General features: G+C 35.8%; 1 protein-coding gene across 2 annotated transcripts; it reads right to left on the bottom strand.

Annotated features, from left to right (window-relative positions):
* Window positions 1–3,501: 3,501 nt before the first annotated feature.
* On the bottom strand, window positions 3,502–9,231 carry LOC138322376 (monocarboxylate transporter 13-like). Of its 2 annotated transcripts, XM_069266414.1 has the most exons (7): window positions 9,143–9,231; window positions 8,173–8,551; window positions 7,581–7,697; window positions 6,755–6,898; window positions 6,200–6,467; window positions 5,214–5,818; window positions 3,502–4,861 (listed from the first exon to the last, which is right to left on the bottom strand). In XM_069266414.1, exons 2-7 carry the CDS (start codon window positions 8,543–8,545, stop codon window positions 4,731–4,733), a joined length of 1,638 nt encoding a protein of 545 aa, XP_069122515.1. In that variant the 5' UTR covers window positions 8,546–8,551; window positions 9,143–9,231; the 3' UTR covers window positions 3,502–4,730. The 2 variants fall into 2 exon arrangements, with proteins under 2 accessions (XP_069122515.1, XP_069122516.1); XM_069266415.1 differs by having other exon boundaries at window positions 8,173–9,231.
* Window positions 9,232–12,876: the final 3,645 nt, after the last annotated feature.

Genomic DNA, 12,876 nt, shown 5'->3' with positions numbered 1-12,876 from the left:
CGCGTCTCGCTGAGAGATTGAAGTCTGTGTTTTATGTTAAACCGACTAGTCTGATGACGAACGCAGATTACCATAATGAAGAGTCTCACTGCAGCATGTCCATATATCAGGTCTAAGCTTGTCATCAATGCCAGCCTGCTGTATGACACAGACAGTATTCGACAGTTCCGTTTGGTAATAGATGCCCTTACTTATTGGAAACAATGAAAACCAATTATTATCATCTAAAATGTATTTGTTTATATGAATTCTAACAATAGGGCATGTGCTAGGTTTTCATTGTACAATTACTAAAAGTATTATTTGGGATTAATTCGGTAGTATTTTATTTAATACGCCCACAACAAGTATCAACATCATATTTCTTGAAATAAAAGTGCGTGCAAGATGAACTTTATCGAAGACCACGGTATTTTGTTACGAGTTTTGGTAAGTCAATAAATAACATGCCAACACATTCCTCCCATACCGTGAAAATGGCCGTGGCAATATACATTAAAGTTTATTTTAAGAGGCGGGTGCGTTCTAACAGATGATCGTATTACGGCAATATTCGAAACTAACTTACGAGAGAGCTTTTAGTTATTTACAACAAGGTATACTAATTTGAATCATGTTACAAAGCGGCCTTTTGCTTAACCGCAGTATAATAATTGCTCATTACATATTTGTTCTCCCAAACTTTTTGAGAAAGATGATGATTATTTTGAGTTGGTATGTATAGTGCTTTGTGTCAGATCAACCACACAAAACACACACCCTTAGTAGACCGCAGCACGTGCCAGCTTGTAACCGCAATTTGTTTTATTATTTCATCATTCATATCAAGAGGTAGAGCATTAAATTGCATAACTAAAGCAAAGTCAATAACATATGGGTCAAGTGTTTGACACACTACACCATGCTTAACGCAGGTGGGATGTGCTCATTGTCAAGCAACGAACGAACGATAACTCCTCTCTTATCTTACTTAATCCTAACAAGAGGTCCAATGGCCTTAGCGGTCACATGGATTCGGATACAGAATGAAACAGACATATTAGCACTTTGTATTGGCCCATTAGGCTCGTATAGTCCGTAAGTGATGGTATCAATTGAACCTTTTATCTACATTTTGTATGAAGAGTATTTGATTCCATTACATCTGTTACATTTCCTACGAAAATTTAGCAAATATAGCTCATAAAATGTGTTTCCCTATATAAGACATAATACATTTGAACCCTCCCCGGGTGGTAATCTCAAACCCGAGAAATTCACAAATTTTAGAGAGGGCCTTACGACCCTTCAATATATGAAGAGTATTCGGTTCCATCAAATCTGTGAATTTGAAAGATTTTTGAAATTTTAGCCATTTTGACCTTTTCTTGCCCGGTCGCCCCTTGGGGTCAGCCAGAACCTATATGGATATTAAGTTAAAATGCTATCTTAGACTAATAATTCTGAAGAAATTTGACTCTTTTATTCTAAAATTGAGCAAATATTACTCATAAATGTGTTTTCCTATAAAACAAGAGAAAATTTGACCCCCTCCCTAGGGCAAAATCTATGACTCCAGAGCCATGAATTTCACAATTTTGGTAGAGGACCTTGAGACCTTTCAATCTATGAAGAGTATTTGATTCTACCATATCTGCGAGTGGTAAAGAAGTTTTTGAAATTGTAGCCGTTTTGACCCCTTTTGGTCACGCCCCTCTGGCCCCTGGGGGTCAGTCAGAACCTAGGATGTGATGTTTTAAAGATGCTATGTTAGGCTACGAATTCTAAGTTTGATTCATTTCCTAAGAAAATTGAACAAATAATACTCATAAATGTGTTTCCTATATAAACTATGATAAATTTGACCCTACCCCAGGGGAAAATCTGAGACCCCAGGACCATGGAATTTACAAATTTAGTCGAGAGCCTTGATATCTTTCAATCAGTGAAGAATATTTGATTCTACCACATCTGTGAGTGGAGAAGACAATTTTGGATATTGTAGCCATTTTGACCTCTTTTTGCCCCTCCTACAGACCGCTGGGGGTGGGTACCGTATAACTCACAATTTTGATTGGCTTAATGCCTTTGAAAGTTTGAGAAAAATTTCATGGAATTTGCTTAAACAGTTTTGGAGAAGATGTCGAAAATGTAAATTGTTTACGTCGAACTCACGACGCACGATGATAGAATAGGTCACTTGAGACTTCGTCTCAGGTGAGTGTTTGTGTATTGTAAGTATAGTATAAGTTGTGTGTTGTATGTGTGTGTTGTATTTGTTGTGTGTGTTTTTTATGGTTTGTGTGTTTGTTGTGTGTGTTGTCGGTTGCTCGTGTTGTGTGTATTGAAAGTATAGTATAAGTTGTGTGTTGTATGTGTTTGTTGTATTTGTTGTGTGTGTGTTTTATGATTTGTGTGTTTGTTGTCGATTGCTCGTGTTGTGTGTATTGAAAATATAGTATAAGTTGTGTGTTGTATGTGTTGTGTGTGTGTTGTATGTGTTGTATGTGTTGTGTGTGTGTTGTATGTGTTGTGTGTGTGTTGTATGTGTTGTGTGTGTGTTGTATGTGTTGTATGTGTTGTGTGTGTTGTGTGTTTGTTGTGTGTGTTGTCGGTTGCTCGTGTTGTGTGTGTTGTATGTATAGTATAAGTTGTTGTATGTGTTGTGTGTGTGTTGTATGTGTTGTCGGTTGCTCGTGTTGTGTGTGTTGTATGTATAGTATAAGTTGTTGTTTTATGTGTTGTGTGTGTGTTGTATGTGTTGTCGGTTGCTCGTATTGTGTGTGTTGTATGTATAGTATAAGTTGTTGTTTTATGTGTTGTGTGTATGTTGTATGTGTTGTCGGTTGCTCGTATTGTGTGTGTTGTGTGTGTGTTGTATGTGTTGTCGGTTGCTCGTGTTGTGTGTGTTGTATGTATAGTATAAGTTGTTGTTTTATGTGTTGTGTGTGTGTTGAATGTGTTGTCGGTTGCTCGTATTGTGAGTGTGTTGTGTGTGTTGTGTGTGTTGTATGTGTTGTCGGTTGCTCGTGTTGTGTGTGTTGTATGTATAGTATAAGTTGTTGTATGTGTTGTGTGTGTGTTGTATGTGTTGTCGGTTGCTCGTATTGTGTGTGTTGTATGTATAGTATAAGTTGTTGTTTTATGTGTTGTGTGTGTGTTGTATGTGTTGTCGGTTGCTCGTATTGTGTGTGTTGTATGTATAGTATAAGTTGTTGTATGTGTTGTGTGTGTGTTGTATGTGTTGTCGGTTGCTCGTATTGTGTGTGTTGTATGTATAGTATAAGTTGTTGTTTTATGTGTTGTGTGTATGTTGTATGTGTTGTCGGTTGCTCGTATTGTGTTTACGTTGTGTGTGTGTTGTATGTGTTGTCGGTTGCTCGTGTTGTGTGTGTTGTATGTATAGTATAAGTTGTTGTTTTATGTGTTGTGTGTGTGTTGTATGTGTTGTCGGTTGCTCGTATTGTGTGTGTGTTGTGTGTGTTGTATGTGTTGTCGGTTGCTCGTGTTGTGTGTGTTGTATGTATAGTATAAGTTGTTGTATGTGTTGTGTGTGTGTTGTATGTGTTGTCGGTTGCTCGTGTTGTGTGTGTTGTATGTATAGTATAAGTTGTTGTTTTATGTGTTGTGTGTGTGTTGTATGTGTTGTCGGTTGCTCGTATTGTGTGTGTTGTATGTATAGTATAAGTTGTTGTTTTATGTGTTGTGTGTATGTTGTATGTGTTGTCGGTGCTCGTATTGTGTGTGTTGTGTGTGTGTTGTATGTGTTGTCGGTTGCTCGTGTTGTGTGTGTTGTATGTATAGTATAAGTTGTTGTTTTATGTGTTGTGTGTGTTGTATGTGTTGTCGGTTGCTCGTATTGTGTGTGTGTTGTGTGTGTTGTGTGTGTTGTATGTGTTGTCGGTTGCTCGTGTTGTGTGTGTTGTATGTATAGTATAAGTTGTTGTATGTGTTGTGTGTGTGTTGTATGTGTTGTCGGTTGCTCGTATTGTGTGTGTTGTATGTATAGTATAAGTTGTTGTTTTATGTGTTGTGTGTGTGTTGTATGTGTTGTCGGTTGCTCGTATTGTGTGTGTTGTATGTATAGTATAAGTTGTTGTTTTATGTGTTGTGTGTATGTTGTATGTGTTGTCGGTTGCTCGTATTGTGTGTGTTGTGTGTGTGTTGTATGTGTTGTCGGTTGCTCGTATTGTGTGTGTTGTATGTATAGTATAAGTTGTGTGTTGTATGTATTGTATGGGTTATATTTGTGGTCTGTTATATACATGACCTGTCATACTAGAGACAATTTACTGTAACATCAGACATGGAAGCTGGTAGCACATTTTGCATAAGGATGCTTCTTACCTCCCAATATTTCAGCTTTAATGTTAATATCTGTTTTCCTTGAGATCTAATCGAACGTCTAATGTTATATTTTTGTAAAAATGTTGCCCTAGTTTCATCTAATTTTTTAAAAATTAATTCCAGTATCATTATATCCGACATATGTATGAGTATTACGATGTTTCGTACAACAGTGCTAAATACGTTTCACATACTTATTTTAGTTATTATCACGACTAACATATCACATAATGTTTAAAAACCAACGCTACAACGTGACTCGAAATAGATATTGTACAACCGTATATTTTCACTAGTGTAGATAAATCTACGATGTATATCATTAAACGGTTATATATCATAAAAAAAGTGAAAAATGGGCTATACATGCATATCTTCAGAGTGCCCTAAACATTAAGCTTTCATTAATCCTTCTGCAATTGCCTTAAGTAATGGTGCAGATTTGCAGTTGCCAATATTAAACCACCAGCTATCATAGATGATCCTCCCAGGTAAAATCCACCATCATAATGGCCCGACATGTCCTTCATAATACCTAATAAAAGAAACCATAAAGGTATCAATGACGATAAAAGTGCTTGTTCGGGTGTATGCAACACTATGGTACCTGTGACAATACAACTTACTTGCTGTTCTCTTTAAAAAAACGTAGCTATATTATCAAAGTCTTAAACCGCATTATTTTGGCATTTTCTTATAAATTACATTACGAAACGTAAAACTCCTTTTTATATCATCAGCTAGCTACAAAAAAAGAATTATCAATTTACTTCTTGCTTAAGTATTACCAACACATAATTATTGTCTTTCTTTTGGAATCTAAAGTATTGTCCTCTAGTAAAAGTTGAATTACATATACAACCATACACCATAACTCCAAAACCAACCTGCAATAGGCGGGCCGAGAAACATCCCGATTCCCTGGAAACATATCAGTAATCCAAAGGAGCTGACTAGGTGTTTCACTCCGAGGATATCTACGATAATAACAGACTTCTGTGACATATATGTCCCCACAAATAAACCGTAAACAGCACACACGGCTGCCAGGATACCAAACGTATCCAGGTTTGGTACTACAAATGATGTCAGTCCAATGAAGAACATCACAGTATTGTATATATACACTCGGTACGGTTTCACGTGCTTTAAGTCTAAAACAATTCCTGAAACTATCCGACCTATGCCATCACAAATTCCGGCTATGGATACCGCGTAAGATGCCTGGAGATCAGTCATGCCTTTAGATTTGGCGTATGGAGGTATAAATACAAATGCAATCTGGAAGGATAGAGTAAATAACATAATAGCAATACAAAAACAAACAAAACGGAAGTCTTTCAAAAGTGATAAGTCCAGAAATTTCTTAGATTTGTTTTTTGATTTACGGGAAATAACTTTTAATCTATTTCCGGGCGTCTTTTGTTCTTCGGCGTTTGGATTTTGCTCTAATAGCTCTGTTCCGAGTTCTTTATCTTTTAATTGCCTTTGTCTGAAATGGAAAAGAAAGTAATAATCGATATTACGTAATGTACACAAACTTAATTCAAACAAAAGCCTAATGCGATCTGTATAGATAACCTGATATTGCATTCATAGCGATAGATAACTGCCATGTTTTGCCAGTAGGGGAACAACCAAATTGAACCAGTAATTAACAATTGTCTGTCGATGAAAAATATAGAAATTATGTTTAAGATTAAAGGTTCTCAGCTCCCCCTCGTGTCATATAGCGGTAATCTCATCTTATAATTCAAACAAATTTAAAATCAGCACTTTTCCGAGACATTACCAGAGAAATATTGTAAGTATTAAGTACATTTATCAGAGCGAACTGTTTGGTTGACACGAAATTTTAACAACAGTTTTATACCTTGTTCGGTGCTCAGTCATTTGAATATGAAGCCATAGAGGTCTGAAGAGGCATCCGCAAACAGCTAGATGAAGCATGACAGCGCCAATCAGAAGGAAGGAGCCAAAATAACCATAAAAGGTGAAAAAGGTTTCGATCATGGTGGGGAAAAGAAAGGAGCCAAAGCCTACCCCGGATGTGGACAGACCGACAGCAAGTCCTCGCTTCTTGTTGAAATATTCTCCCACTATAATGACAGCGGGGGCATAGGTAAACAACCGTCCAACTCCTGTAAAAACGTGAACAACATCGTGTGTTTATAGGAAAACGTAAACAAAGCTACATTTTTCGAAAAAAAAAATGAAATAACTACACTTAAACTTTAAGACACATTAGGAATTACGTATGTTGACATGGTCTATTGGAATTACTCGATATTTAATCAACAATATTGCATTTTTCACATGAACGTCCTGTTATCAAACTGGTTGCTTGTGTATACATTTTTATTGTTTTGAAATTGTCAAATAAAACTATTTATTCCTGTAAGAAATTGTGATTTCCAATAATATTTACCCCCAACGATTCCAAAACTGAAGTAAATGAATGTGAGATTTGGGGAGAGAGCCGTGGCGATCATGCTGACGAAGACAATGACAGATCCACCAATCACGACAGAGCGGTGTGTGAACCGGTTACTCATGATGCTACTCAGCGGACCTAAACGAATGGAGCATATACCATACTTAGTGAACATATACCATACTTAGTGAACATATACCATACTTAGTGAACATATACCATACTTAGTGAACACATACCATACTTAGTGAACATATACCATACTTAGTGAACATGTGAACATATACCATACTTAGTGAACATATACCATACTTAGTGAACATGTGAACATATACCATACTTAGTGAACATATACCATACTTAGTGAACATGTGAACATATACCATACTTAGTGAACATATACCATACTTAGTGAAATCAGCATGAGTTGTATGTCACAATATCAAGTAGCAGGTGTCTTATAATACAGCTGTTTATGTTTAACTATCACAGTGATCGATTGGTGCTGTGTCGATGTTATTTTGTTGTCTGTCTACATGCTTATTTGTCATTTGTTGCTGTTGTTGCTGTTTGGTTTTGTTTCTCAATTAGTCTTTACAGAATAACAAAATGCCCTTTTATTAATTTTGACGCGTACTCTTTCTCCAACGTCGAATGTTGACTTTTGTTTTAAATGTCATCGACCTAAATTGATAGGAAACTGGCATATCTATGAAAACAATTTATCATAAAACAACTACTGATTGTAAATTGATAAGTCAAAAGTAGAAAAAAGAACAATCTGTGTGTTGTCCGAGACAAATCGTTCGACAACGCTTACCCAGACTCAATCGTAAACCTGCTGAAAGGGAGAGTACCCACGCAGTAGCGACTGCAGATTGTTGGAACTTCTCAATCAATTTTAAATATAGGATACCGGACGATCTCTCAAATCCACCTGAAACACACATGAGATATTGGTAAGAAATTGTCAGAGGATTTCACTGTTTCACATGTTCTCCAAATCTTAACACAACCAATGGAGAGGATGTTTTATCAGTATGGGTCAAACATAATGAAATAGGCCGATCACATTTCTCAAGCTAAAATGATTACTCCGGCTACTACTCTATACATTGTGTAACGGTTTAATTTAGCAAGAGGTTTATTTTTTCAATATTCGTGTTTTCATTTAAATTCGCAAAATTTAAAATGGTAACACCTCTAACGTAACTAAGAACACTAGTTTCGTATCAATCAATACATGGTAGGGATCGGTAAGCCGTGAAATGTACAACATCGCGAAATGTACACACCGCGAATTTATCACCTATAGAAAACCGCGAAAGCGATACAGTATTTCTCCACTGGTTATACGATTTGTATTTTGCATTATTGTACCCCAAGCAATAATTTGTTAGACTGTGTCTCACCTATAATTAGATGAACCAGCATGCTGCCCAGCACAACCAACCAGCCATACCCACCGTCAGGGGCTGGGTTAATGTCCTCATCTAAGACAATGCTTTCATCTCCAACATCACATTCTGTTTCCTCTCCCTCCTCCTCTACATCTTTCACTGGGGATGGGACGTCATTGACTAATTCATTTTCGTCATTGTTTAGATAATCATGACTAGGTGAGGCAATATCCGTAGTTACTAAAACGTGATTCCCAACCGTCGAGTCGCAGGTTTCAAGAGTGCCATCATTCATTAATCGCGATTGTTCAGAGTCCTTGGAGCTAGCTATGTTTACCGAGTCCTCCTCGTCATTCATGTCACCATTGCTGTCCGTGATTTCCATGACCACCTATAACTCATTAACAATTCTAAAATAACATTTGCATACATATCGTATGCGTTTTATTTCAGAAATAATTTTTGAACATGTAAAAATTGATAATGTCCACAAAAACCGTAAATGTACCTTGCCTGTATATAACAGCTATACATTATAATCGCGAACACTTGCAAGTCTACCGAAATTGCCTCTCGATTCGAAATGTAAGTCCAGCAAGATGACATAGAGATGCACAAAAGACATATCCATACACATAGGCTCATTTAGCATCACTGACAGTTATAGCTAGGGTCACAGGTCAGATGGTAATATACACACGTAGTCTCAGATGCATATGAATGTAACACATTCAGATGACACCTAATGCTTATATGTAAATAAAATGGCTAAAACTTTATATCATTCACGTAATATATCTTAATCAGAGAATAAATGCAAGAATTTAAAGTACACATTTTAGAAGGCATTACCGTGTGAAGCCCCTCAGGGGTAGTTATTATAATCAATACTGTGCTTTAAAGGGTATGTTGATAAAATCCGCTTTTGAATTATTAGCGTTGGCAATATTTACAAATGTCAGATTAATATGGCGTGCTGTACCTGTGCACATAACTCGTATACAGTTCCTGGTTTCGCTTCATAGAACTTGTTGTTTGTGTGTGCGAGACGGCAACTGGGATCATCATACTATCCGCTGCAATTTCATTACTGATTATCGTATTATTTTATGAACCGAACCGTACTCATACAATATGTAGGTCAAAAGCAGCCTTTATTTACTTTGTTGATAAAATTGAGTAAATATGTGTAGTCTATCAGGCGAATGTTAACCGGTTCGGTTTATTTCTAACGGAATAAAACACTTCCAAGTTATACTGGTTAAGACACATTCATGAACGAATGTACCCATGGATATTTACATAATGTAGATCATATCACACATATCATCAGATCCTCCTTGTTTTACATACAATCTTTATTAGAGTCGTCACTCTGTAGTCACTGCGCTACCAGATTTCCATTGTTATACCCATATGAATTAGTTTCTATGTGAACTCTATTGACAAAAATGCCAATAAATGAACTGCTCCGTCGAGCGGTCCAAAGAACTGTTAAAATCCACTGTTAAAATGTGCTGTTGGACCGGAGTGACGTCACACATACAATTCGTGACGTCAATGCATTATTTTGAGTCAATGGGTGTAACAAAACAGTTATCGACTGGGTTTTCGGGCAATAGATGATTTGTTGGACCCTCACACAAACTGTTGCCCTCGGCCTTCGGCCTCGGGCAACAGTTTGTCTTCGAGTTAAACAAATCTTCTGTTGCCCTCAACCCTAGTCAACAACTGTATACTGTTTTTACAGAGACAAAATTTATAGTTTTACTTAGATTTCTACCAATAAGAGTTATGCGATAAATAGAATCTTACACTCGTGACTATATGTTATCAAATTTATCAAACTAGTTAAATAAATCAAATTATTGAACTCGTTTGATAAATTTCATGTGACATAGTCACTCATGTAATATTCTCTATGAACCACCATGTCTCAGATACATATTAGAGCGTGTATCCATCCTACCTTTTTTAACATGTAAGATAGTTTATGTTTCCAGGAGAAAGCAACTCCGTCAACCGACTACATGTACCTGTGATTATGTTGATACTGTGTAGTTGTTTAATAACGGTTTCAATTTCTACGAGTAATAAGCTAGGATTCAGCTTGTTATTGTATCCATTGTTTCCGCGGAAATTGATTTGACCGTGCACATTGCGAAAGTTATTGTCCCGCGCACACATTATCCAGTGCCCTAGACCAACACATCGCTTTTATTATACAGATGTTCAGTAGTCCGATACCATTAATATATCTGTACCAACACATCGCTTTTATTATACAGATGTTCAGTAGTCTGATACCATTAATATATCTGTACCAACATATCGCTTTTATTATACAGATGTTAAGTTCTCTGATCCCATTAATATATCTGTACCAACACATCGCTTTTATTATACAGATGTTAAGTTCTCTGATCCCATTAATATATCTGTACCAACACATCGCTTTTATTTAACAGATGTTATAAGTAGTCCGATACCATTAATATATCTGTACCAACACATCGCTTTTATTATACAGATGTTAAGTTCTCTGATCTCATTAATATATCTGTACCAACACATCGCTTTTATTTTACAGATGTTCAGTAGTCCGATACCATTAATATATCTGTACCAACACATCGCTTTTATTATACAGATGTTAAGTGGTCCGATACCATTAATATATCTGTACCAACACATCGCTTTTATTATACAGATGTTCAGTAGTCCGATATCATTAATATATCTGTACCAACACATTGCTTTTATTGTATACAGATGTTCAGTAGTCCGATACCATTAATATATCGGTACCAACACATCGCTTTTATTTTAAAGATGTTATAAGTAATCCGATACCATTAATATATCGGTACAAACACATCGCTTTTATTATACAGATCTTAAGTTCTGTCTGATCCCATTAATATATCTGTACCAACACATCGCTTTTATTATACAGATGTTAAGTTCTCTGATCTTATTAATATATCGGTACCAACACATCGCTTTTATTATACAGATCTTAAATTCTCTCTGATCCCATTAATATATCTGTACCAACACATCGCTTTTATTTTACAGATGTTATAAGTAGTCCGATACCATTAATATATCGGTACCAACACATCGCTTTTATTATACAGATATTAAGTTCTCTCTGATCCCATTAATATATCGGTACCAACACATCGCTTTTATTATACAGATCTTAAGTTCTCTCTGATCCCATTAATATATCTGTACCAACACATCGCTTTTATTACACAGATGTTCAGTAGTCCGATACCATTAATATATCTGTACCAACACATCGCTTTTATTATACAGATGTTCAGTAGTCTGATACCATTAATATATCTGTACCAACATATCGCTTTTATTATACAGATGTTAAGTTCTCTGATCCCATTAATATATCTGTACCAACACATCGCTTTTATTATACAGATGTTAAGTTCTCTGATCCCATTAATATATCTGTACCAACACATCGCTTTTATTTAACAGATGTTATAAGTAGTCCGATACCATTAATATATCTGTACCAACACATCGCTTTTATTATACAGATGTTAAGTTCTCTGATCTCATTAATATATCTGTACCAACACATCGCTTTTATTTTACAGATGTTCAGTAGTCCGATACCATTAATATATCTGTACCAACACATCGCTTTTATTATACAGATGTTAAGTGGTCCGATACCATTAATATATCTGTACCAACACATCGCTTTTATTATACAGATGTTCAGTAGTCCGATACCATTAATATATCTGTACCAACACATTGCTTTTATTGTATACAGATGTTCAGTAGTCCGATACCATTAATATATCGGTACCAACACATCGCTTTTATTTTAAAGATGTTATAAGTAATCCGATACCATTAATATATCGGTACAAACACATCGCTTTTATTATACAGATCTTAAGTTCTGTCTGATCCCATTAATATATCTGTACCAACACATCGCTTTTATTATACAGATGTTAAGTTCTCTGATCTTATTAATATATCGGTACCAACACATCGCTTTTATTATACAGATCTTAAATTCTCTCTGATCCCATTAATATATCTGTACCAACACATCGCTTTTATTTTACAGATGTTATAAGTAGTCCGATACCATTAATATATCGGTACCAACACATCGCTTTTATTATACAGATATTAAGTTCTCTCTGATCCCATTAATATATCGGTACCAACACATCGCTTTTATTATACAGATCTTAAGTTCTCTCTGATCCCATTAATATATCTGTACCAACACATCGCTTTTATTACACAGATGTTAAGTAGTCCGATACCATTAATATATCTGTACCAACACATCGCTTTTATTATACAGATCTTAAGTTCTCTGATCTCATTAATATATCGGTACCAACACATCGCTTTTATTTTACAGATGTTCAGTAGTCCGATACCATTAATATATCTGTACCAACACATCGCTTTTATTATACAGATGTTAAGTTCTCTCTGATCCCATTAATATATCTGTACCAACACATCGCTTTTATTTTACAGATGTTCAGTAGTCCGATACCATTAATATATCTGTACCAACACATCGCTTTTATTATACAGGTGTTAAATTCTCTGATCCCATTAATCTCCATTGGCATATATATCGGCTTGCATCTTTTGTCAGTTGACGCTAAATAAATTAAATTGCGAGGAATTCAATAATTTACTCGTTTG

This window comes from Argopecten irradians, chromosome 4, assembly GCF_041381155.1.
Source record: "Argopecten irradians isolate NY chromosome 4, Ai_NY, whole genome shotgun sequence".
Taxonomy (NCBI): Eukaryota; Metazoa; Mollusca; class Bivalvia; order Pectinida; family Pectinidae; genus Argopecten; species Argopecten irradians.
Note: the sequence above shows the minus strand (reverse complement) of the source record. Positions and strands in the feature narration are given on the sequence as shown.